The sequence below is a fragment of the Dunckerocampus dactyliophorus genome, chromosome 2, assembly GCF_027744805.1.
Source record: "Dunckerocampus dactyliophorus isolate RoL2022-P2 chromosome 2, RoL_Ddac_1.1, whole genome shotgun sequence".
NCBI lineage: Eukaryota > Metazoa > Chordata > Actinopteri > Syngnathiformes > Syngnathidae > Dunckerocampus > Dunckerocampus dactyliophorus.
The window spans coordinates 25,128,316-25,152,509 of NC_072820.1; the positions used below are offsets into that span (position 1 = coordinate 25,128,316).

At 41.4% G+C, this 24,194-nt stretch overlaps 2 protein-coding genes across 5 annotated transcripts in view; both read left to right on the forward strand.

The window, feature by feature from the left end:
* Nucleotides 1-16,631, forward strand: part of LOC129177286 (phospholipid phosphatase-related protein type 4-like) — a 35,043-nt gene extending 18,412 nt beyond the window's left edge. For all 3 annotated transcript variants that reach the window (XM_054768223.1, XM_054768224.1, XM_054768225.1), the window contains 4 exons: nucleotides 36-261; nucleotides 2,134-2,725; nucleotides 4,885-5,041; nucleotides 8,785-16,631. In XM_054768223.1, the coding sequence (XP_054624198.1) occupies nucleotides 36-261; nucleotides 2,134-2,725; nucleotides 4,885-5,041; nucleotides 8,785-9,593 (1,784 nt within the window). In that variant the 3' untranslated portion in view covers nucleotides 9,594-16,631. The remainder of the gene's footprint in view (nucleotides 1-35; nucleotides 262-2,133; nucleotides 2,726-4,884; nucleotides 5,042-8,784) is intronic.
* Nucleotides 16,632-21,688: 5,057 nt separating this feature from the next.
* LOC129173307 (xenotropic and polytropic retrovirus receptor 1 homolog) overlaps nucleotides 21,689-24,194 on the forward strand; it is a 52,570-nt gene continuing 50,064 nt past the window's right edge. For both annotated transcript variants that reach the window (XM_054764095.1, XM_054764104.1), the window contains exon 1: nucleotides 21,689-22,118. In XM_054764095.1, coding sequence (XP_054620070.1) covers nucleotides 22,050-22,118 — 69 coding nt within the window. In that variant the 5' untranslated portion in view covers nucleotides 21,689-22,049. The remainder of the gene's footprint in view (nucleotides 22,119-24,194) is intronic.

Sequence of the window (24,194 nt, forward strand, 5' to 3'; positions counted from 1 at the left end):
CTCCAGCACTTGACCTCTTTTGCTCTTTAAACTAGTGGGCCACCACATGATGACACCCAGTCAACCAGAACCAATCAACACCAGGACCACTACCCGCACCTTCTCCCCTAATCAGGCAGAACGGATCCTCACACGAAGCTCCTCCTACCGGGAGCCCTCTCAGACAAATCTAAAGATAACCAATGCTGAAGTGAAGATGATCCATCCGCCCAGTCCTTTGAGGAATTGTGATAAAACATTCAACAGCAGCACACTGCCAAGGTAACACATTTCATCCACTAATAGCAGAGTGATGTCATGCTTTTTATTTATTATGTATTGAGTATAAAGCAAAGACAAGCTGTAAACGAGGGTTTTCTAAAGAACTTGTCGTCACAGACCAACAACACAATTCCTGCTTTCACAATAAAAGGCTGGCTTTACATACTGTTTCATTACACTGAACTAAATTAGGGTCTCCGAAAAGTAGCTTCCAGCAACATCAAAATAAAAGCACAAAATGAATACACTCACCATTGGTACGAGCCTGAAGTTCCAGAGACAAGATGATGACAATGTGTTTAATGTACGTGTGACAGGCAGTGCGATAACATGAATTAACTTGGCGCACAACAAATACGAACACTAAATAATTAGCAAAGTAGGTGAACGTCTGTTTAAGTGTGTCAAAGGTTAAACAGCTAGAATGTATACAAAACTACCTTGACATAGGCTGAGGCAAAGAATGTTTTGTTTATGTCAACAACTACAGTAAGTCTTATCGGGACAGCCGACTATCAGGAGCCGGCTATCATCTGCTAGCGTCACAAGCTTCATCAAGGAATTTAGGAGAAAGTTATCTTTGGAGGGACTGGCGGCAATGGTCTGAGCAAACAAGTATAAAAATGACTATGGGACGATCGGGGGGAACTCTCTTTCATTTTCAGCCAGGAGATGGGTACAGGTGAAATGAAACAGGGTCCAGGTACCTGTAGACTGCGGAAACTATCCTGTCTGACTTATTTTTTAATTATTATGTCATATTTATTTTTCAATTATTATGTCTGACTTATTCTTCAATACATTTGGAAAAAATCTAATTTGCTGTGAGAGAAACAGAGCGGCATCAGGTGGTAGAGTGGTCGTCTCCAACCTGAAAGTTGAATCCTCACTCCTCCTGTGACCATGTTAAAGTGTCCTTGGGCAAGAAATTGAACCTGCAGTTGCTCCTGCTCCTGCATCTTCAGTAGGTAAATGTGCAAACAGTGTGAAAGAACTTTGAGTGCCTTGAAGGCAGAAAAGAGCCATAAAAATGAAAGTCCATTTACCAAAACAAACTATGTTTGTCACACTTCCATCTTCAATCTTTTCAAGCTTTGCAGAATTGTTGTAATTCAGCCACATTGGAGGGTTTTCGAGCATGAACCACCTTTTTAAGGTCATGTCACAGCATCTCAATAGGATTCAGGTTAGGGCTTTGACTAGGCCACAACAAAGTCTTCTTTTTTTTTTCTTAAGCCATTCAGAGATGAACTTGCTGGTGTGTTTTTAGATCATTGTGCTGCTGCAGAACCCAAGTCACGAACGGATGGCTGGACATTCTCTTTCAGAATTTTTTGGTAGACAGCAGAATTCATTGTTCCATTTACACAGCAAGTCTTTCAGGTCCTGAAGCAGCAAAACAACCCCAGACCATCACACTACTACCACCATATTTTACTGTTGTTATGATGTAATGGGCCAGATGTAATGGGACACACACCTTCCTTCTTTTAGCTTTTTTTGCGCAAGAGGCAAAAAGAGGTGAAAAAACGCAACTGCACACCAATAGATGCCACTTTTACAGCAGTTTTAAGCCATAACAATGGACACAAGGCGGCAGAAGTGCATTTGATAAGAGCTCGGCATGGATCTTTTGCATGTAAAAACACACTCTACAGCAAGGAGGAAGTGGAAGAGCATGGAAGAGTGTACCGCCATGTAGGTTTGGATTTCTTTCTCCATTAACAATAAAAAGATGCAATTAAAAACTGCATTTTGTTTTCAGTTGCGTTTTCATTGACTAATATTTAACTTTGTTTGATGATTTGAAACATTTAAGTGTGACAAACATACAAAACAAATGTGTTTATACTGTTTTGCTTTTTTCTTTAGGTCCCATGGTGGCTCATCATTGGAGGGTGGTCGGATTCCTCGGCGTCATGCCTCCATCCATACGTCAATGGATTCAGTGCGATCCAAGCAACTCCTCAGTCAATGGAAGAATAAAAACGACAACAGGAAGCTGTCCCTGCAGGTGATGGATGGCATAAGAACTGCTTCCTTATCTCCTCAAAGAAACGTGGAGTTGCATTACCCCATGGAAGCGTCTGCTATGGGTGTGACTACGGAGCTCCACAGTGGAACTTACATGCCTTCGGTCTCTGGCCAGGAAGTCCACATCCCTGCTCAGTATAACAAAATAGCTGCTGTCTGTGTTCCAATAGTCAATAATCCTCTGGCCCAGAACGGAGGCACTGGTCTGGCTGGTGGACCCAGAATGCCTATTCAGTCCCGCCCTGGATCTTCCCAGCTAGTACACATTCCTGAGGAGGAAAATTCTACTTGCAAGGATCAGGAGAGTGAATCAGAAGACAGCACTGTTGACATGATTGGCTTGGCAAAACAAAACTGGATGAGAGTAGCAGAGAAGACGACCATCCCTTGCCGACCACTCAGTGCAGGCGGTCAACCCAGACTCATGCAGGTGAATGATTTTTGATTTTTAAAAGATATCATACAATATTTAATCCCTGAAGGCAAATAAAATTTACAATCATCTGTATAAGCATGCAAGGCAAGGAGACATGTCAGAGTGGTGGGGCGCAATAAAGATATTGAAGATGTGAGAGATGGGGTGTAAGGACACCCCCTCAGACATCACCAAGTCTACTGTAAGGTCTGTATAGACATTTTCTTAGTTTGCTAATACTGATGTGCTCTATGTGAACGTGGATGATTTGGTATTGGGGGTGGGTAGAGCAAGATTTAGGTACACACATTTTCATGAGGATGAAATACGCTCTGCTTCTTCCCCCTCATTTGTGTACATTCTGAATTGTACAAGTGTATACATGTCATGCACTTTGTTACTTTTCGTCCCCGACCCAGTGATCTCCTGACTGTAGTACAGAGGCTGATAAGGCGTATAGGATCATTTGCTTTGATGCACAGACTATATTGACCCCAAATTTAACACAGAGCACACGGTGTGGCTGCACTGCAAGCAGCTGCAGACAGAAGCAAGTGCCTAGCACCAGAACCCACAACTATAGGACTGTAACGGACTGTCGTGATGAAGAGAGGGAGAGAGCCGAAAAACAAAGCTCTCAATTTGCCGGTCGAGCTATGTTTGCTTTGGGTAAGAAAGACCAAGATCATGGATATAGGCACGAATTGCGTTTCCTCCGTTGGGTGGCTGGGCTCTCCCTTAGAGATAAACTGAGAAGTTCCACAATCCGGGAGGATCTCCAGGACGCCTTCCTGGGGAGGTGTTCAGGGCACGTCCGACCAGCAGGAGGCTGCAGGGTAGATCCAGAACATGCTGGAGAAGGTATGTTTCTCAACAGGCCTAGGAACGCCTCGGGATCTGCCGGGAGGAGCTGGACAAAGTAGCAAGGGAGAGAGAAGTCTGTGTATCTGTGTATCCAACCCCAGATAAGCAGAAGAAGATGGATGGGTTTAATTGAAAGTTGTTTTATGGATTAGGCAACATCAAGTACATAAAAATGTTTTTAAAATGCGTGATTCTTCACTATTTTTGCATACCAGTTTCCATTTTAGACAGACTGGTGGTGTTTGTAAAATTGGCACATGTGAGCATAAATCTGTTATTTTTTCAATTGTGTAATTCAACCCAACATATCAATACTTATGTATTAGAAAAGTCATGTAGCACTTCTGATGTGCGAAATAGTGATTGTTGCATTTTTTGGACTTTCGGACTTCCCATTTTGGATTTTGATTAAGGGCCTCCCCAGTGAAGTATATCATATCTAGTGAAAGGAACAGAAAAGGGAAAAATGTTGAAAAAGAAATACATCTCAATAAAAAGATAAGATAATACAAGTAAATCACTTTTTTTTTCTTTTTCTGTCAATCACATGTTTGATGGCTGAATGTGGGGGCCCTGGCCGGGAATTGAACCACTACCAGGGCAATGAGAGTAGATATAATAAGACCACAACCTGGTCCTACTTCAACCTGATTATACACCAAAAGTGAGGAAATTACCAGGGAAACAACAGTGTCATGTAGCGGGTGAGAGGTGTTGTTTGCTCAGCATTGTGACTGTCACGTACATACGGGCGAGTGTTTGCCACCCTTTTGGCTGCATTAGCTGCTGTTTGACTGATTATCACACTGTAAGCCTCACCATACTCTGTCAAGTGTTTGTTCTTCAAATGCTGTATTAAACTAAAGCTTTTTAATATGCTGGCCTTGCGAGATACGGCAGACATGATTGTTTTTGTTTTGGCATGCCTGTGCAGTGTGAAGGAAAGTGTGAAGAGGAAGCTACCCAAGACACTACACTGCATACGGTGATCGTTATAGGGTGCAATAGTACAAGCCACAGGTGATCAGCATTGAAAGGCATTTATCGACATATGCTGATCACGTGATTGTTCACGGAAATCGGACAATACTGAAGGGTGGCCGAACGATCAGAGCATCCCTAATTACTGTATATCTATAAACTTGCAGACGTTTGCTTGGAAACAAGTCCCAGTCTACATCAAGTACATCCACATCTAGCAAGGCTTGTGATTGTGTGAAACCATGAAATACAGTGAATAATTTTTGCAAGCACAGAAATATGTTATACATAAGTATCTAATATGAGCTCAAATTCCACTGTCTTTTCAGGTAATGTCTTTCTCCAAACACCAAGGTTTGCTCAGCTCTCCTCGATCAGAGGATGGTGGCAGCGTTGTCAGTTGCACTGGATCCTTCCGGTACAGAGCTCTTACGGACCATGACCCGTCACCACCCGCCTCCACTACTGGTGCAACGGAGGTCGAAGGTATGGACTGCTGGGATCATAATGTACTTACATACTTTACATATGCTGTTTGATGACATAATCAAAACATGACTGATAACCGTACATTATTCAAGCAAGTTACGCCTGATCACGGTATTACAAACCAATTCTTCCTTCAGAAATTCTGTACTCAAACAGTATTTTTTTTTTTTTTTACAGTTTTCAGTTGCTGCTTGTTTGTGGGTGTTGCTTTCTTCAGTTTTGTCTCAGAAACAAGATAAACTCCATCACTGGTAATTTCTTCAAGCTAAACTGTGACGAAAGCTTGTGATGGAGATGACTCAGCGGTCATAATATCTTTACATAATATTAGCTGTATCAGTTGCAATACTAACAATATTGCAGACTGCTCTCACCCTCCTTCTTACCTCTTTCCCCACTGATGATTTTTGATTTTTGAAATTTTTTGTAGTTTGTAATTACCACCTTGATTTTCATATCAATCAATCAATTAAACTTTATTTATATCAGCTGTAGCTGAACCAAAGTGCTGGACAACAGTACAAGAAAAACGGCAAAGTAAAACAAGAAGACTATAATAAAGCAATAAATCAAATGTGTTAAAAGAATACAAAATAAATAAAAGTGTCCCAATGCTCGTATGTGCCAAATGCAGTTCGGAACGAATGAGTCTTACGTTTTTCCTGAAACAAATGTAAGTCTGTGATGGTCCGCAATTCAACAGGAAGGCGTTCCAAAGCCTGGGACCAGCTACAGAAAAGGACCGATCACACCATTGTTTGTAATTGGACTGAGGGACCACAAGCAGCTGTTGACCGCAGAGCTCTGCTAAGGCGATGAATGTTTAAAATCTCACATAAATAAGATGGTGCAGCACCATGAATTGACTTAAAAGCAAACATTAAAAGCCTAAAATCAACTCTAAAATGGATTTGAAGCCAGTGCAGAGTGCACAGAACTGGAGTGATGTGGCTCTGTTTACGAGTGTTGGTCAAAATTTTCATAGGATTCCGTTTTCATTGAAAATTTTCACTCACAATGCTCGGTTTTTGCACACGTCTTGGTTTTTGTACACTATTGCACATAACAAACTAGTTTGCTCTATACATTCGTCCCTCGTCCTCGTTGACTTCACTCTATCACCGTTTTTCAAAATATTTTAATTTAATTCATTTTAAAAAATGATCGCTTTGTTTGGTGATGGAATGTGGCCTATTATTATTCCAAACATCCACATATTTAAAAATTTTTATGTAATTTTGGCCTAAATTAAGCATTGTCATGCATGAAAATTAAACATGCACTGGCTGATTGATTGATCGGTGCCGTTTTCCTTAACTCATTCAATACCAAACACGTATTTCTACATTTTTATGAACCTGAACACCCAATCCCAAAGATGTAATTATACGTCTTTTACGTTTTTTTTGAGTGAGAGGCAAAAAGAGGTGATGACGCAACTGCACACCAATAGATGCCACTTTTACAGCAGTTTGAAGCCATAAAAACATCCACAAGGTGGCAGAAGTGTCACGTGGTGGCTTACAGCCAAAGATTGGATTCCAAAATGCAGAGAACACACCGGTGGCAATTTAGTAATTTTATTACTTTTAGTCGTGGTAGAACTATGCAGTCCCAAAAGCATGACCCGGGCACAGCCGCGGGGAAAAATACACACAAAGAACTCAGGAAGCTGCACAATAAGGTAGGCAGAAAAACTAAGGTAGCAAAAGGCAGAACTAATGGCGCTGCACAGACTATGCAGGAGAAAAGCACAATGGGAAAAATACTATAACAAAAATGTACAAACAGAAGTAGCAAAAAACTTGTGGTCAAAAACTGAAGCAAGAGCTAGGTACAAAAACATGAACTAGGTAAGTCGAGCAAAAAAGACAAACCACAAGGTGGCGACAGAGCAGCAGCTCAAACTATGACAAGAAGTGCATTTGATAAGATCTCGGCATGCATCTTTTGCATGTAAATACACACTGGACAGCAAGGAGGAAGTAAGAGAGCATAGAAGAGTGTAGTGTGCAGAAGGTTACTAGAAATTGTAATAAATGCACACGCATGCACACACACAGTTTAGTTCCAAATGTGAAAATAGTAAATAGCTCATGGAGTTATATTTGTAAATAAATTGTTATTTTGATGTAAAACAACCCTTTTTGTATTGTTTATGTTGTGGTATAGTTTAGATTTTTGAGCTGTCACAAAAGCAAAAAAAATTGTGTCAAAGTGAAAGTTATGCTTGAAATGTATCTTTTCACAAAAAGCTGTTTTTTTCCTTTTTTTGTTGGGAACTGATATCTTCCTGAAACTTACCTATGTTCTACTGCTGATTACCAAAGAACGGGAAAAGGTAGAAACAAACTTTTTTTCTGATAAAAGACAAGAGTCTAATCTAATCTCTAGCCATAGAACACAATATTCTGTGTGCCCTGAAAAATCAGTCAAAATCATCTGAAAAATGGCTGGGATTGAATTAGTTAATATTGGGGGATCGGCGATTGGCCGATCCTTACAATGGTCTGAAAGTCAGCCACTGAGTTCACTGTGCACTTTATTTTTGGTAAGAGGCTCAAATCAAGTCTGCGGTGTAACCTGCTCTGCAAGTTTTGTTTGTTTTTAGAATGTAAAAAATAAAAGACGAAAGGAACTGATATCATTTAGTAATTTGGACAGCAATTTTCCAAACTTTAGTACAATTGTAGGATAGGAACATTGAAGGTGTATGCTGTTAGTTATTTAAAAAAATAAAATCAGAATCGGCAGGTCAGGCTTTTTAAAGATCGGTGATCGGCAAGAAAGTTCACCCCTAACAAAAATGGCTAAATGAAGTAAAATACAAATATAAGGCATTCAGAAGGCATACTACACTCACACATTCAAAGACAAATTCTTGGGTACACATATCTACGTGGCATCATCATCATCCTCAAACAAGTATTGCAGTATTTTCACAGGTTAGTGGTTGTGTGTGAGAACTGTGTGTGTGTGTACGTGTGTGTAATTATAATGTAGAAGTACGTAAGTATTATTACTACATAAGCGTGTAGTGAGCGTATCAAATGAAACAAAGCGTAGCCTCGGCTGTAATAATATGTGGTATTCGACACTGGTCAATAGGTGTCAGTAATGTTACATTGATGAGACAATAGCCACCGCAGGAAGTGTTCAGTGATAATGTGACTCTCCCAATGCTAACGTGCGAGTCTATATGATCTCTTATTTATGTCTTAAATGTCTTATTTTCTCTTATTATGTCTACTATATTGGGTAATAGGAGTGTAAAGATAACTATAAGGGTGTTAGTTCATGTCTAGAAGGCTCTAATAATGTTAAAAAGAGTATTTAGAAGGTCGTAAACAGGTTTTCTATGCGGTAACGACAAAAATATTCTATTTATAAATAAGGAATCCTACTTGGCATAAATTCAGTTATCATGTTTGGGTCTGGAATCAATTAACCACCATAAGTGAGGGATGACTGTCCTGTATCATTCTGAGAAATAGAGTGCCCAAACACAGCACCTTACGTGTTGCGGCCTCACTGTCCGTACAATTTTATTAAGTACGACTGCTAAATAACCGGCCATGGGGCCAAAGAAAGCACTTTTATAAAGAAGTGACTATTGAATTCACTCTCACCCGGATGTACGGGAAGTCCTCATCAACAATCAGTTCCATTCATTCCTCATTTATAATTATTTCACATGTTTTTTTTTTAACATGTTTTTCTTATTTCTCTTTTGTCATAAGGCAAAGGATTGGAACGAACCGGCAGTATCGTCCGTGTTGAAGCCCACCCAGAGTCAAGAGTAAAGAAGCCCTTGGTGAAACCACCAAGCACTGATGGAAGTGGCTCTTGGCGATGGAATCCTGCAGAAAAACGTCCATCGCTACGACAGGCAGCTTTTAACATCAATGATTTACAAAGAAACACAGACAGCTGTGATTCCCTGAAGGATGGCGGGTCACTGGATGGGCAGGAGAATGAAACACTGACCAAATTGGAAAGTAAAAGTGTTAGAGAAGGAGTTGCATACACCGGTTACCCACATGTCATATACCCACTACACCAGTCACATCCAAATAAACCCAACGCCTTTCAGGACCCCAACTCAACCAAACCTCTCTCTCCCAATGCCGTAATTGCTCCTCCTTTCCACCCCCACCCTCAGGCCATCACCACCATTAGAGTCACCCCTGTGGAAGGCACTGGTGCCAGCAGTGATGGCAGCTCTGAATGCCAATCGGTCGCATCTTCCAGCCGAGAGTCTACCTTGAGGAAAAAAAGTGTCACCAACATTCACTGCACCCAAGATGCGGAGCTCATCTCTGATCACCTTCTCTGTCAGAAAAGCAGCCTCTTTGACAGTGAAAGTGAAAACCTTCCTCCTTTTCAAGACAACCCCATCAACCTCCCGAGGCAACTGCAAGGAATGCATGGTCGTCCAAGCCCACACCCTCCACCTACTTTACCTCGCCCCCTTATGTACTCACCACCTCCACCTTCTGGGTTGGCCTTGACGACAAGCTCATGTGAAGTTCATGCATCGAAACGTTAAACTGTTAAACTAAAACGTTAAACTCCACAATACCAGGTGAGTTTTTCTTCTCTGACCAGTATACACTTTCCTTTTTATCATTGTGTCACCCTGACTGGGCCATACCCATTAGCTAACTATAACTAATGGCTATATGAGTTGAAATGCTCCTATGTTACAAGAGATAGAGAATACTGTCATCATTCACTCTTTGATGAGGCTAAACTTTTGCCAGTGTTCAGTGGAGAGTTAGGTGAGTTTTCTACACACCGGCTGATTGGAAGGCCATTCGATGCAAGAAATTGTGAGGGAATTTCAAATCTTCCCATGCTATAATGATACCTTTTAGAGAGCAGCACAAACTGGCTCAAACACGGACAGAAAAGGGACGGGGTCTTATGCACAACTGTGCAAGAAGGAAAATATCTGAGAGTGTGCCGTTTAAGCCCCCTTATAGGTTGTCAACCAATGCCATGTCCACACCAATAAAAATGGCTACTTTTCTATGTGGTTTGGCCTCTCGTAGGTTTTGGAAAAAACAACTGGCCAGAGTTGAGATTTTTTTTTAAACTCCAGCTTCACTGTATTCACACTGACATATAAAATGGAGCTTTTTGGTTTGTGTCGTAAGAAATGTGTGACATTAAGTCACATTTTTAAAGCAACAGAACATGAAGTTATTGACTTATGGGTATTGGTTTTATTTCGTGCACTCACGAGCGATTAAAAAAACACTCATATTTCCTGGCCTCCATGCAAGCTAGCACTGATTTTAAAGCTAATGTACACGTCATTGTAAGTCTAATATCTCACTATATTATGATGGAGAAATGTATTACAATGCACATCCAAGTCAGCTGTGTTTGCTTTTCCTGGCTTTTGATTGGACAAAATGCACATGACAGCCGGTGAATGTGTCCTCTGGTGTGGACGGATATTTTTTAATGCCATGCATGTTTTTGAAAATATCTGTGTTCATGTGGACATACCCTGAATAATACTTGTCAAACAGCAGCAGAGTTAGCATCAACAGTGAAGAGACAACTTCAGGATGTTGGACTTCATGGTAGAATTGCCAAGAAAAAGCCACATTTCTGACCGCCAATAAAAAGAGAAGACTGGAAGAAAGTGTTTTTTGTACAGATAAAGTCCAGCATTCGGAATATGCCTCTTCACCAAGGGTGGAGTTACCATTAGGCAAACAGGCAATTGCCTGGGTCCCCAAACGTCTCATAAAAACTAATTATTTTTTTCTCCTTCAATTTAAAGTACATGTTACTGATATAAACATAGCTATGTAACTGACAGATAACTAACAGATTTCATAAGCGCGAAAAAAGTGGCCGAAATTACATACTCACATTTTGTAAAAATGTAAATAAGAAAATAAGGAATCTGCAGGGCCCCGATGTTTGGGTTTGCCTTCCCCAAATGACTAAATACAGCCCTGCTCTTGACGCCTTCCCCAAATGACTAAATACAGCCCTGCTCTTCACTAGGGGTGTCACGAGACACTCACAAGACGAGACAATACATGAGATTGGGTCTACGAGATGAGATTTTAACATTACTTTTAAGAAAAGTACCGTACAATGAAAAAATATATGGCAATACTGTATATTGCAATCTACTAATTTAATTTCTACTACATAACCTTGCATTGCTCCTAACGAGGTTACACTCTTCTGCACTCTGTGTATGCTACCAGCCCCGCCTCCACTCAGAGAGACAAAGAGACTGTATGACTGGCAAAAGGGCTCACTCTGTTCATGCCGCTATTCTGTGGAACAAATGCTGAAACCATTGCACAGAGTGAACCTCTTCCTGCCTGTTTGGAGGCAAGAGATGAGGAAAACAAACACGCATGCACATGGCAATATATATAATTATCCAATTAATTTTAATTTATTGTGTGATTAATTCATTATTTTTTTATCATCCCAGGTCTGGTGGCCTTGAGACAGTGTTTTTCTAAACAAGAAAAACTGTCCCGTTATATATACTGTATATATATATATATATATGTGATATCGGTAGACATTGGTAATGGGTTTTTTCCCTATAATGAAAACCGATATTAAAAAAAGGTTGTATAGATGGACATTTTAATGTTCACATGGCCAGGATAACACCACAGTTTTTTCACATACAGAGTAAGCCCACCTTTGCGTTTTCCACAGGCTCTTGTATTCCTGGCCGCTCTGACTGTACTGAAGTCGGCTAGTTCCTCACGTTAGCATCCGGGACGCGAGCTGTTAGCCATTCAGTGAAGCACAAATGCACTCCATAAAGGTCTTAACGCTCTTGTCAGCTCGTCGATCTTGCTCTGTAGTGAATTAATGTTTCCCATGATAAGAGAAGGTACCAAAGGCTTGAATCTCCACTTTCTTGCTAACCGCTCCGCTCCGCTCCGCTGCTGCCTTGATATCAGTGGATAGACAGGTAATCACACTGATGCCGGACGCCACTCTCACGGCACGTAAAAATGTGCTTAAATAAACAAATAGCTGCTTGAAAGGCAGCGACTTGTGGCGGCGGTCTTAATTCCACGACATACAGTACAATATACGAAGAAGCTGAGCCAACAAGCTGTGGTGATTAACTACAGTGACTGCAGTGCATCTCGTGGCTCTGCCCAGGACCAGGGACTGAGGTGTTTATAACAGAGGAGAAAAGCAGAGGTCAGCAAAAACCACACAACAGTCAAGAGACACAGAACGTGACTGTACCCCCTGCCCCTTAGTGGATGCCACCTGGCAGCCTACCTGGCTTGTCAGGCAACCTTTGGTCAAAGTCGGTAAGGAGGGAGAGGTCATTGATCAGAGAGGAGACCCAGGAGCGATCCTCAGGGCCGTACTTCTAGCAGTCCACCAGGTACTGGAACCCCCTGCTCCTTCCTCTGACATCCAAAATAACCTTGACCGTGAAGGCGGGATGGTTGTCGACCAGCCGAGGAGGAGCTGGAGGAGGATTGAGCTCAGAAGATGACACCAGTTTAAGGTGGGACGTGTGGAAAACAGGATGTATCCTGAGGGAATTGGGAAGTTTGAGTCTCGTAGCCCAGGCGTTGACCATCCGCTCCACCTCATACGAGCCAACAAATCTGGGAGCCAACTTTCTGGACTCCACTGCCAAAGGGAGGCCCCAGGAGGCCAGCCAAACCTTCTGGCATGGCTGATAGTTAGGGGCGGGGGTGTGAAGGCGATTGGCAAGTCTCTGATTACGAGCCGCGGCTGAGGGCTGCTCGAGTGTCCCGCCAGACACGGCGGGCACGACGCAGGTGACTAGTGACTGACAGAACTGATGATTCAGACGCCAAGGACGGGAAGGTGGGTGGTTGGAAACCGTAGGCAGCATGAAAGGGTGACAGGCCGGTAGAAGAGCAGATGAGGGAGTTGTGGCCGTATTCTATCCATGGGAATTCAACTGCTCAGAAGACGGGGTGCTGATGGCAGACGCAACTGATGGCCGCCTCCACATCCTGGTTAACCCGCTCAGTCTGCCCATTGGATTTGGGGTGATAGCCAGAGGTGAGACCTCTGGAACAGCCATCTGGTGGAGGACAGTCCTTGCCTGCGTCTGCCACTCACTTCTCCACCTCTCATTGATGAGCACCAACAACACGGGCCAACCGGACGATGGTTTCCACAGGACCCTCAACGATTTAGAAGTACGTAAGAAATTAAGCGCTGGGAGAGGATGGCCTCCACTCCTGTGTCAGGAGCATCTACATTGACAACAAAAGGAAGAAGGGGGAACTAAGACAGGGGCATAGGTAAATAGAGACTTAAGTCTTAAAAAGGCAGAGTTGGCTTCAGAGTTCCTGACAAACAGAAGTTTGATGGATGTGAGCTTAATCAGAGGTTCTGCAATGTTACTGAAGTTGCGAACAAATCGTCAGTAAGAATTTGCAAAATCCAGAAACCTACCTGTAAGAGTTTCCTAGATGTAGGAGCCAGCCAGTCAGCCACAGCCTTGATTTTGGCTGGGTCGGGTCTAAATTGACCTCTCTCCACAATGAAACCCAGGAACAGAACAGAAGAAGAGTGGAAGGAACACATTTCGTCCTTGACAAATAAACGATTTTCTAATATCCGCTGGAGGACTAGACAGACGTGACGAGTGTGGGGCTGAGCAGACGTACAAAAAATTAGGATGTCGTTGAGATAGACCAAAAAAAAAGGGCTAATAAAGTCACGTCGGACATTGTTTATGGGGCACTGGAAAAAAGCGGACGCATTCATGAACCCAAATTGCATGACTAGATACTCAAAGTGGCCGAGGGTGGTTTTGAAGGCTGTTTTTTCTGGCAATGGCGTGGTGAAACGGAGAGAAGGTAGAGTCCAAGAGGGGAAGAGAATAGCCTTCCTTGCAGTTACATTATTAAGCACACAGTAATCAATGCATGGGCACAATGTCTTTTTTCCCAACAAAAAAAAGCGCCCACACGGGAAGAAGTCAGCCGAATGAGACCCACTGCTAAAGAGGAGGAAATGTACTTTTCTAGTGCCTTGTGTTCCGGTTGGGATGTGTTAACAATCTACAAGAAGGGAGCAGGGACCCGGGAAGTAAATCAATCGTACAATCATATGGGCGTTGTGGCGGCAGCGACAAAGCACATTCTTTACTGAAGACCTCCCGGAGATTGTGATACTCGCTGGGAACAGGAGTGAGGTCTACAGGTTTGGACATTGGTGAGGAAGGAACGCAAACAAGGGAACCCGCCGAGCATAGGTAATGCGCATGGCAGAAGGAACTCCAATTGGAAATAATAGGTTTCGGCCAGTCAATCTGAGGATTATGTCTACAAAGCCAGGTAAGCCCAAGTACCACGGCAGCAGTGCGTGAAGGAATAATGAAAAATGTAATTTTCTCATGATGATTACCAGAGATCTTAAGTGAAAGAGCCAGGTGACGCTCATCAAACCACTTGGAACTGTGGGAACTGAACTGTGGGAACCTTATTTTTGGCAACAAAAAATTCATCAAAAAAACTGTCATCAGCCCAGGGGTCCACTACAGTCTTAATTGGTAACCCCACTCCTGCCCAGGACAGCATACCTTCCGTCTGGAGGCAGCTTGCAGGGGGTTCGGAAGGAGAGAGTCCCAGGGAAATGGGTGGAGCTGCTGGGGAGCGTTGGATGTCTGAGCGGATGGGACGGCTGGAGATGAGATGGCTGGCCTGTCCACAGTAGAGACACAGCCACAGCCGTGCTCGGCGATTCCTTTCAGCTGAGCTCAGATGACTCCAGTCAACTGAAGGCAACTGCCTCTGGTCTGTCCAGGAAGGGGCGATCAGAGGAACAGCTCCCTCTGCAGGATGACTTGCGTCCTCGTGGTCTTTAAGACGCTTTTCAATCAACGCTACAGCAATGAGGTCATCCAGGTTCTTCGGGAGGTCAAACGGGATCATCTGAACTCTAATGTGGTCCGACCATCCCAGGAAAAGGACGTTGAGGAGTGCAGCGACATTGCAGTCACTGTCAATAGCAAGAGTGCGGAACTATAATCAGCTACTCATGCCGCCCCTGCCGCAGCTTGAGGAGAGAACGAGCTGCCTCCCTGCCTGGAGGGTTGGTTTGAGAGACCTGCTAAAGGGCCTTAGAAAAGGTTGCATAGGTGGAACACACTGTGGAATGGCGACTCCACTCAGCGTTGGCCCATCCTCCTGCTCGGTCCGTAAAGTGGGATTAGCAAAGGCCACCCGAGCATCCTCAGAGGGTAACGCTGAGGCTTGAAGATCAAAGTGAAGTTCACATTGGGTCAAAAAACGGGCGCACATCGCCGGAAAAGCTCTGTGGTCTTAATAAAGGTGAGAATGCGGCAGCCATGTTGGCTGGAGGTGGCGAAAGGGAGGCATGGTCAGGCGGGGAAAGTGCACTCGTAAGCACAGCTGCTGGGGCAGCGTCTTGCTGCAGTGCAGACAGGTCGGCGTTGAACTGTGTGTTCATGGTGTCTTGCTGTTCTAAAAAAACTCCTGAGGCCACTTCCCAATCTAGTGAGCTGATGCTCTTGCTGGGCGAGCCACTCCTCTTAAGCTCTGAGCGCCTACTCTGCTGGGTCCATGTATGTGGCTAGTTCGTTCTTTCACGGCTTGTTTGAAGGTTCGACCCAGCATGCAGAGAAAAGGCCAGTGTGCTTCTTAATAATGTTTATTTGACTCACAAAAATCCTGCTGGCAATTTAGGTCAAAGGTTGAGTAGGAAAGAGAAACTCAGAGGGCTGCAACGGTGCCGAGCGAAGCCATGAGACGAATGGGGAAAAAACAAAGGCAGCTTAGCGAAAGGCTTAGCAAACTTTATAAAGTCCAAAAATGAAGAAGTTGCATGCAGGCATGAGAGGTCAGGAATGTGAGACACGACTCAAAATGAGGAACAAATTGGCAAGTGCAAACAACAGAAGCTGAGCCGAAGAGCTGTGGTGATTAACTAGAGTGACTGCAGGTGTGTCTCGTGGCTCTGCCCACTACCAGGAACTGAGGTGTCTATAACAGAGGAGAACTGCAGAGGTCAGCAAAAACCACACAACAGTCAAAAGACACAGAACATGACAGAAACACCTTTTTGTATTTTGAATAGACCATTACTATTTGCACTTTTTGTCACAAATTAGTAGTATATTTGGTGTGTACTTTTCAGATTATATTATTATAAGCAACTAATTGTCTCTCATGGTATGATATTGAGAACTTTGGCAAAGGTATTGTCGCTGTTATAATATAGGCCAATATTACAAACATGATAGCAATATTTAATTTTGAGAAGTTATATTATAATATCACACAAAAAGAATACATACTGTATTTAATAATATATTCCTTTTTGCAGATGCTTGATACATTGGATGTTAATACAAAATGACAATTCTATTTACATTTCCCAATTTAATTGGTTATTTTAATTGTAACTTTTGACATTTGACTTACTTTTTTCTTTGATGTGCACCAACTGCAGTGGAAACAAGTCGGTGTAGCTCCTGTTTGTGAATGCTGTTTTATGTATTTGTGTCATGAATTTCCCCATTTGGGGATTAATAAAGTATCTACCTTTTTTATTTTCATATTTTTGACCTGTTCAAATGAACTGTGAATATGATGTAAATCTACGTGAGGTGTGTTCTTTATCAGCTACAGTGTACAGTATAAGCCAACTTCTATTTAGTCAGTAGGTTTTATGAAATCCTTTTATTGTTTTTCCACTTTTGGCTTTTCCCTGTCATGAATGGTTTTGGCTTAGTTTTTGTGTCGTATGTCCTTCCTGACATAACGCTGTCCATTGAATCCAACCCATGCCAGGTTGTATTATGAAAACAAACAATATTCAGAGTGAACATTTTGAAAATGTAACTTTCTACTAGTTATTTTATCTTTACTATTGACAGAAAGCAGCTTGTGAAACGTTGAATTGTCTTCACACAATAAGGGATCAGGGGTTGGCAACCTCAGCTCAGGGGAGAGTTGGACATGTGGCTGTGTTTTCTATTCGGGTTGACTGCTAGAGCAAGGCGACTAGGGAAATAAACGGATGATAGCGACATGAAGTAGATGTAGTCTAAGTCAGAAGAAACTAGCAACCATCTTGTAGTTTTTGCCTGTTTTTAATGAAAATGAATGTATTGTGTTGTGAAAAAGTGTTTGCTCCCTTCCTGATTTGTTATTTTTTTTGCATGTTTGTCACACTTCAATGTTTCAGATAATCACACAAATTTAAATATTAGTCAATGGCAACACAACTGAACACTAAATGTAGTTTTGAAATGAAACTTGTTATTATTAAGGGAGAAAAAAATCCAAACCTACATGTCCCTGTGTGAAAAGGTGCTTTCCCCCCCGTTAAAACATAACTGAGATTAATTGAGATCTATCAATCTGGAAAAGGTTCTAAGCCATTTCTAAAGCTTTGGGACTCCAGCGAACCACAGTGAGAGCCATTATCCACAAATGGCGAAAACATGGAACACTGGGAACACTTCCCACGAGTGGCCGGTCAACCAAAATGACCCTAAAAGCGCAGCGACGACTCATCCAAGAGGTCACAAAAGACCCCACAACAACATCCAAAGACCTGCAGTCCTCGCTTGTCTCAGTTAAGGTCAGTGTTCATGACTCCACCATAAGAAAAACACTGGGCAAAAATGTCCTGCATGGCAGAGTCAGAAGATGAAAATCAGTGCTGAACAAAAAGAACATTAAGGCTCATCTCAATTTCTGACAAGACAAAAGTTGAACTTTTGGGAAGGTGTGTGGCCCATTACATCTGGCATAAAAGTAACAGCATTTCAGAAAAGAACATAATACCAACAGTAAAATATGGCGGTGGTAGTGTGATGGTCTGGAGCTGTTTTGCTGCTTCAAGACCTGGAAGGTTCTGATGGAATGGAACCATGAATTCTGCTGTCTACCAAAAAATCCTGAGACAATGATCCAAAAAAACACCAGCAAGTCCACCTCTGAATGAGTCAAGAAAAACAAAATGAAGACTTTGGAGTGGCCTAGTCAAAGTCCTGACCTGAATCGTCTTGAGATGCTATGGCATGACCTTAAAAAGGTGGTTCATGCTCAAAAACCCTCGAATGTGGCTGAATTACAACAATTCTGCAAAGATGAGTGGGCTAAAATTCCTCCACAGGGCTGTAAGAGACTCACTGCAAGTTATCACAAATGCTTGATTGCAGTTGTTGCTGCTGGGGGTGGCTCAACCAGTTATTAGGTTTAGGGGGCAATCACTTTTTCACACAGGGCCATGTTGTTTTTTTTTCCTCCCTTAATAATAAAACGTTTCATTTAAAAACTACATTTTGTGTTCAGTTGTGTTGCCATGCAAAAAACTAAGAAATCAGGAAGGGGCAAATACTTTTTCACATCACTGTAACTGTGTGATTCTACTGCGTGGGAGCAGGCGGGTTTCTTCAAATAAATGGTTGAGGGAGTCAAACAGGTCTTGTGTATTTTATATTAAATTTTCTACAAATTTCATGTTTCACTCTATTAGGGTTTTTCAAAAATGTATTCATGAAAGATGCTGTTTAGTGGTTAATATTTGTTATTTTATTTTTCTTTAGGCAAAAAATATGCATATTTAAGAAAAATTTATGTATATTTGGCCTAAATTAAGCATTTTCAAACATAAAAATAGCTAAACAAACTAATATACAAATGTAAGACATTCAGAAGACGCATTCAAAGGCCTGGTGATATGTAGCATTCTACACTGGACACTGGGTGTCTGTAATGTTACTGCAATGTTAGGTGAGACACACAAGCACCAGACAGGTTTGAAGGATGTCACAATAGGCACAATAATCCCTAACATGGGCTACTGTTGGAGCCATAACCCACGCAAAGTTAAAACTCAGCTTTGAACCCCAACGTCACTTCCTGTCCACCCCCTACTCAGCTCCTATAGCACCAGAACACGTTTACAGCAACACACACAAATAAGGAATCCTACTTGGTGGTAATTCACTCATCACGGTCAGGTCTGGAACCAATTAACTGCCATAAATGAAGGATTACTGTAAACTCTTTGGTTTGAAATACTAAGGTGTTTTGCTTTGGTACAAACTTTTTCGTGTAGTTCCTTTATTTCCTAAATGTAAACAATGATGCTCTTTATGCAGCATAACTGTAATGAAAGTGTATATGCAGCGTTTTCCTCAATTTTGCGGCTCTGGCTGGGTTTTATTTTTTAATTAAACTGGCCCAACTGGCTCTTTAAATGCTGAAGGTTGCCAACCCTGACTATAGATGTTGAAGTCACAGGGGGTACATTAGACATATTATTCTTTGTATATATTACAGTATATAGTATAATAGTTTTAAAAAAATACTTAGCACTATAAGCTCTGTTTTCTGTGCAAGGCCAGACCCAGTTGTTGAAGGAAATTATAATATTGTCGCTAATGACGTTTAACTTACAGTGAACTTTTTTTCTTTAAAGATTTTTTAGTGGTGGATGTAGTGATAGTAGTATGTATTTTGCTAAATATTTTTTTTTTTACATTTATTATATTTGATTGCCTCTTAACACATTTGCCTGAAAATATTTTTTATTTCTTACAATAAAGAATGTACACTAAGCAATTTGTCTCCCTTCTTCTACAGCAGCCATGTCCAAAGCTCCTTTTTACTGTCCCTCAGCATATTCAAAAAGTAACATTTCATCCAGTCAGGGCCAAACACTGTGGGAGTGACTTCAGTTTTGTGCTTCAATAACTTTTCTGCTAAGTTTTTCTCTTTTGGTATCTTCATGAAAATTGTGTTTTTTTTTCATTATATAACTGAAACATCCAATTTTTTTTTTTTAAATCATGAATTGAAGTCAATACCAAAACTTTTGGCCACGACTGTACACCCATGAAACGTGTGCTTGTCTACTTTGCGCTTGTTGCTTTTGCCACTGGGTGGCACTGCTCGACCAAAGCAGGAGTAATCAGTTGTGGCAGCCATGAGCAAGTGAGGAAGAATGTTTCACAAAAGCAGAATTAAATGAAATGTACGATGGAGTATTAAGGCCACATTGAAAAAAATAATAATCTGAGATTTTGAGAATAAAGTCGTAAATATACGAGAATAAAGTTGTACATTTACGCCTTGGGCAAAGTTGCCTTTGCCCAAGGCCAAAGGTCACATAAGTCCCCTCTTTTCGTAGCTGTCTCAAGCGATGCCTGTTACGACAGAGTATTAAAATAATCTGAGATTTCGAGAATGAAGTTGTAAATTCACAAGAAAAAACTTTATGTTCCAGGCATTGCCTGAGACAGCTATGAAAAGGGGGGCGTTATACGACAGTTGGCCTTGGGCATATGGAGGGGGGCGGAGTAAGGAAGGCAGAAGGGCTAGACATAGTAATCCGTTTGTGCTCAATTGCTCTGTTTTGCTGCTGCCACGTTATAAATAAAAGCTTGCCTGAAGCAAGAGGAAAGTTTCCTCCCTTCCTGAAGAGCTATGCTCTATTTTCCCTCTGACACATATGACACGATGACACATAATATTACGACTTTATTCTTGTAAATTTACGACTTTATTCTCGAAATCTATGATTTTTTTTTCCCAATGTGGCCCCAATACTCCGTTGTAGAAATGAAAGTACACTAGGTACACTAGGTCCCCAACTTACGAACACTTTAAATTTAAAATATGTTACCAGTATTTTAAGTTGTTATATTACGAAACAAAGAACAAAATTGAAATTTTTGAAAAAATTGGTTGGGGTAAACTTGTAATACTACAAGAATAAAGTCAAACTATGATGGTAATAAAGTCATAATTTGAGAAGAAAGTAGAAATATTTGGGAAGTTAAAAAAACACAATAGCAAAAAATGAATGAGGACTAAACAGAAAAATTGCAAAAATAGTTTGCTTTCATGAATATGCAGAATGTATGCAGATGATCAAAATGCACACAATTTGGGGAGGAGGAGATGCAAATAAAATCATTTTACACCCACAATGTGATTTATCAAAGTTGAAACACATTGCATTTTTTTTTTAGCACATTTGGAAGGCAGTTGCATACTCGTGTGTTATGCAAGGCCGCGGTCTTTGTAGCAAGAAGGGGGCTTGCATATGACATACGACTGACAGAGAGACTCTTTCGTGTGCTTGTCAACATATTACTACTGGAGGGGCTGATTTGGAGCCAGTCACAAGAAGGAGCCATATCTCCAATGGAAAAACTCTTTGCAACACAGCATTTTCTTGCGTCTGGATCATTCCAGCTCACATATTTTTCTCTGCGTTTTGTCCTTCCGTCCACATGCAAACGTAGGTTTTGTTCTTAACAACTTAAGTTGTTCTTAAAAACTAAGCTTTTGGAAAACTCTGGCCACTGTGAAGATTTTGGAAAATTTCCGGCTTCAGTGTGTGCGTGTGGACGGCGAAGACGATGACTATATATATATATACAGTATATATATCCATCCATCCATCCATTTAGAGAGGCTTCAGCCGTCCTCAAATAGGCTTAATGACGCCACTGGCCACGGGTCTGCTGCAGTCCTTAAGGCACCACAGGCTCTGGCTCAATCCCGAGTTAAAAATTCGCCATTTGCAACCACAGTCAAATTCACAAGGTGGCGGTAATGTACAATTGTACGAATGATGAGAATGAAGAGGAAGAAGATAGAGCGATGAGGAAGGAGACGAAGAAGGAGATGAAGAAGAAGAGGGGGATGAGCAGCTAGCAATAGAAGTCGCGACGCACACATAAATGCAAGTGCTACCTATCCACTGCGACATACGTTTGAGATCAAATATTACCCCCTCTTTGTTTCCACCACATCTTAACGCGATTATGTGTGAACGACGAAATAGGGTACTGATAGCATTGCTATCTTGAAAGCAAAATGGGAGACTCGGACTCGACGATCATCATTTTAGATTTGGCTTGTGCTTGTGGTTTATCAGTCAGCCGCCCAACTCAACTCACGACGTCCAGAATTCAATAAACGTTCGGTGGAATCAACACGATTTCAAAATGAAATTTACGGAGCATCTTTCTGCTCACATCACCCCGGAATGGAGGAAACAGTACATTCAGTATGAGGTAAGTCGGTTTTGCAATGTAACTTCAAGCTAATGGCGTCAGTACAAATAATGGAGAGATGTTTTCATTTTCTGCTCGGTCTCCATTAATTGTTGTACGTTAAACAACGAATCGGTGTTTGCTGTAGTGTATAACTATACATCTAACCCGTCAGTGCTTGCTGACAAAGATTGTAGTTGTTTTTTGTGGATGTGTTGTCATGTCACACAAGCAGTGCTTTCCTCTACAGAAAAATGGGCTAGCTCTTTGTTGTTTTGGAACTGTGTTGGCGCTATTGGCTGTCCTGAAAGTCGTCAAATCACGTCAGCACCCAATTTGCATAACTTGCAAAATTAGTATCCTACAGCTTCCATTACGAATAGTGGGAGATAAAATCACAAAACACAAACGTTTGTATTACAATATGTGAAATGTGTGTTTCCCGTACTATTTTATTAGGAGGGCGCCCTGCCTACCCAAAAGCAAACCCCGGCTCCCTAGAAGGTCCTGTTAATTCCATTTGTACAGTATATATGGCTCCACCGCGCAAAAGACGTCATTTAAAGTGCCTTTTCTTGTTGAACAGGTCGTTACATGGTCCTTTTAAACAAAATAAATAGCCATATTGTAGTTGTCTCATCAACACAATGACATGTTGTTTCTCTCTCCATGCTTTCACGTTGAAGATTCTCTGTGCTCAGTATCACACACAGTGTCATATGACACGTCTTTATTTCAATGAGATTGCTGCTGGCATTTGACTGTGGAGTACTTTGGAGTGTTTTTGTTTTATAAAAGGTGAAGGTTAATTCCGTACTGACCCAAATGTAAGACTATTCTAAATACAGCAATCCCTTGTTTGTTTGTGCACGGTTAATTGCTTCCAGACCTGACGTGATAAGTGAATTTCTTTATTTACAAAAGAAAAGTTTTGTTGTTGCAGCATAGAAAACCTGACCTTCTGACTGAATGTAAAAATGACCTTCTAAATATGGTTTTCAACATTATTGGCACCCTCAAGACATGAAATAACAACCCTATAGTAAAATATACACTCCTATTACCCAATATATTGACGTAATAAGATAAAATAAGACAAATTAAATATGAGTAAGACATAACATAGTCTCACACGTTGGCATTGGGAGAGTTACTTTTTTTTCTGGACAGCGTACTCCTTGCAGTGGCTATTGTCTCATCCAATGTAATGCAGTGACGGCTGAATGACACCACATCATGATGGCTGTAAATTAGTCAGCCTTTGTATTTGAAACAGACACAGAGCACGTCTTCCAGGCAGATGTTCAAAACATAGCATGAACAGTTCAACACTTCCTAGTTCTCTTCTTCTACGGACTTATTTCCTAAGAGCTAGCTCTAACCCAGCGTGCAGAACTGCTGCCTACACTATAGCCTACACTGTAAACTAGAGCCCGACTGATTTATCGGTGCGCCGATTATGATTTATTCCGATTATAATGTGATATAATAATGAACAACCCATTGGTTTAATTTTTTAGATAATCAAGCGTTTTATTTCTTAAATTCACATTGTACATAGGAACAAACTGTATTTTCTTGGGTCTGGTGGACTACATGATGAAGCTTTTGTAGATTAATTTATCCATCTCAGACTGTAGCTATTTACTGGAAAAGGACAGAAATAATAATTACTTTACGAAGACCTTACTAAGACTAAATTATATATTACATTACTTTGTGTGCATTTCTAAGTCCTAAACGTAGACAGGCTGACTAGAAATAAGACAAATATTCATGATACGATATTGAGCTTTTGCAGTGTTCAAAGTAAAAGTAAAAAGACACCTTCTGTAGTGGAACACATTACAGTACTCTCAACTAAGTTCCATTACACAGTCTTGTCTGCTAGAAATGAGCAGCTACTGATTAGTGAACTAAAATGTTTTTATTTTCAATCTTCTTAACTCACAGTGCTGTGTTTTTGCAGATGAAATAAACCCTGTATGAAGTCACGTTACCATCATAATAAACTGCCACACATTTGACAGTAGTCCTAATTAAGAGAAAGCTAGCCCTCCACACGGCTAACGCTATGTTAGTAAGGTACGTTAACCT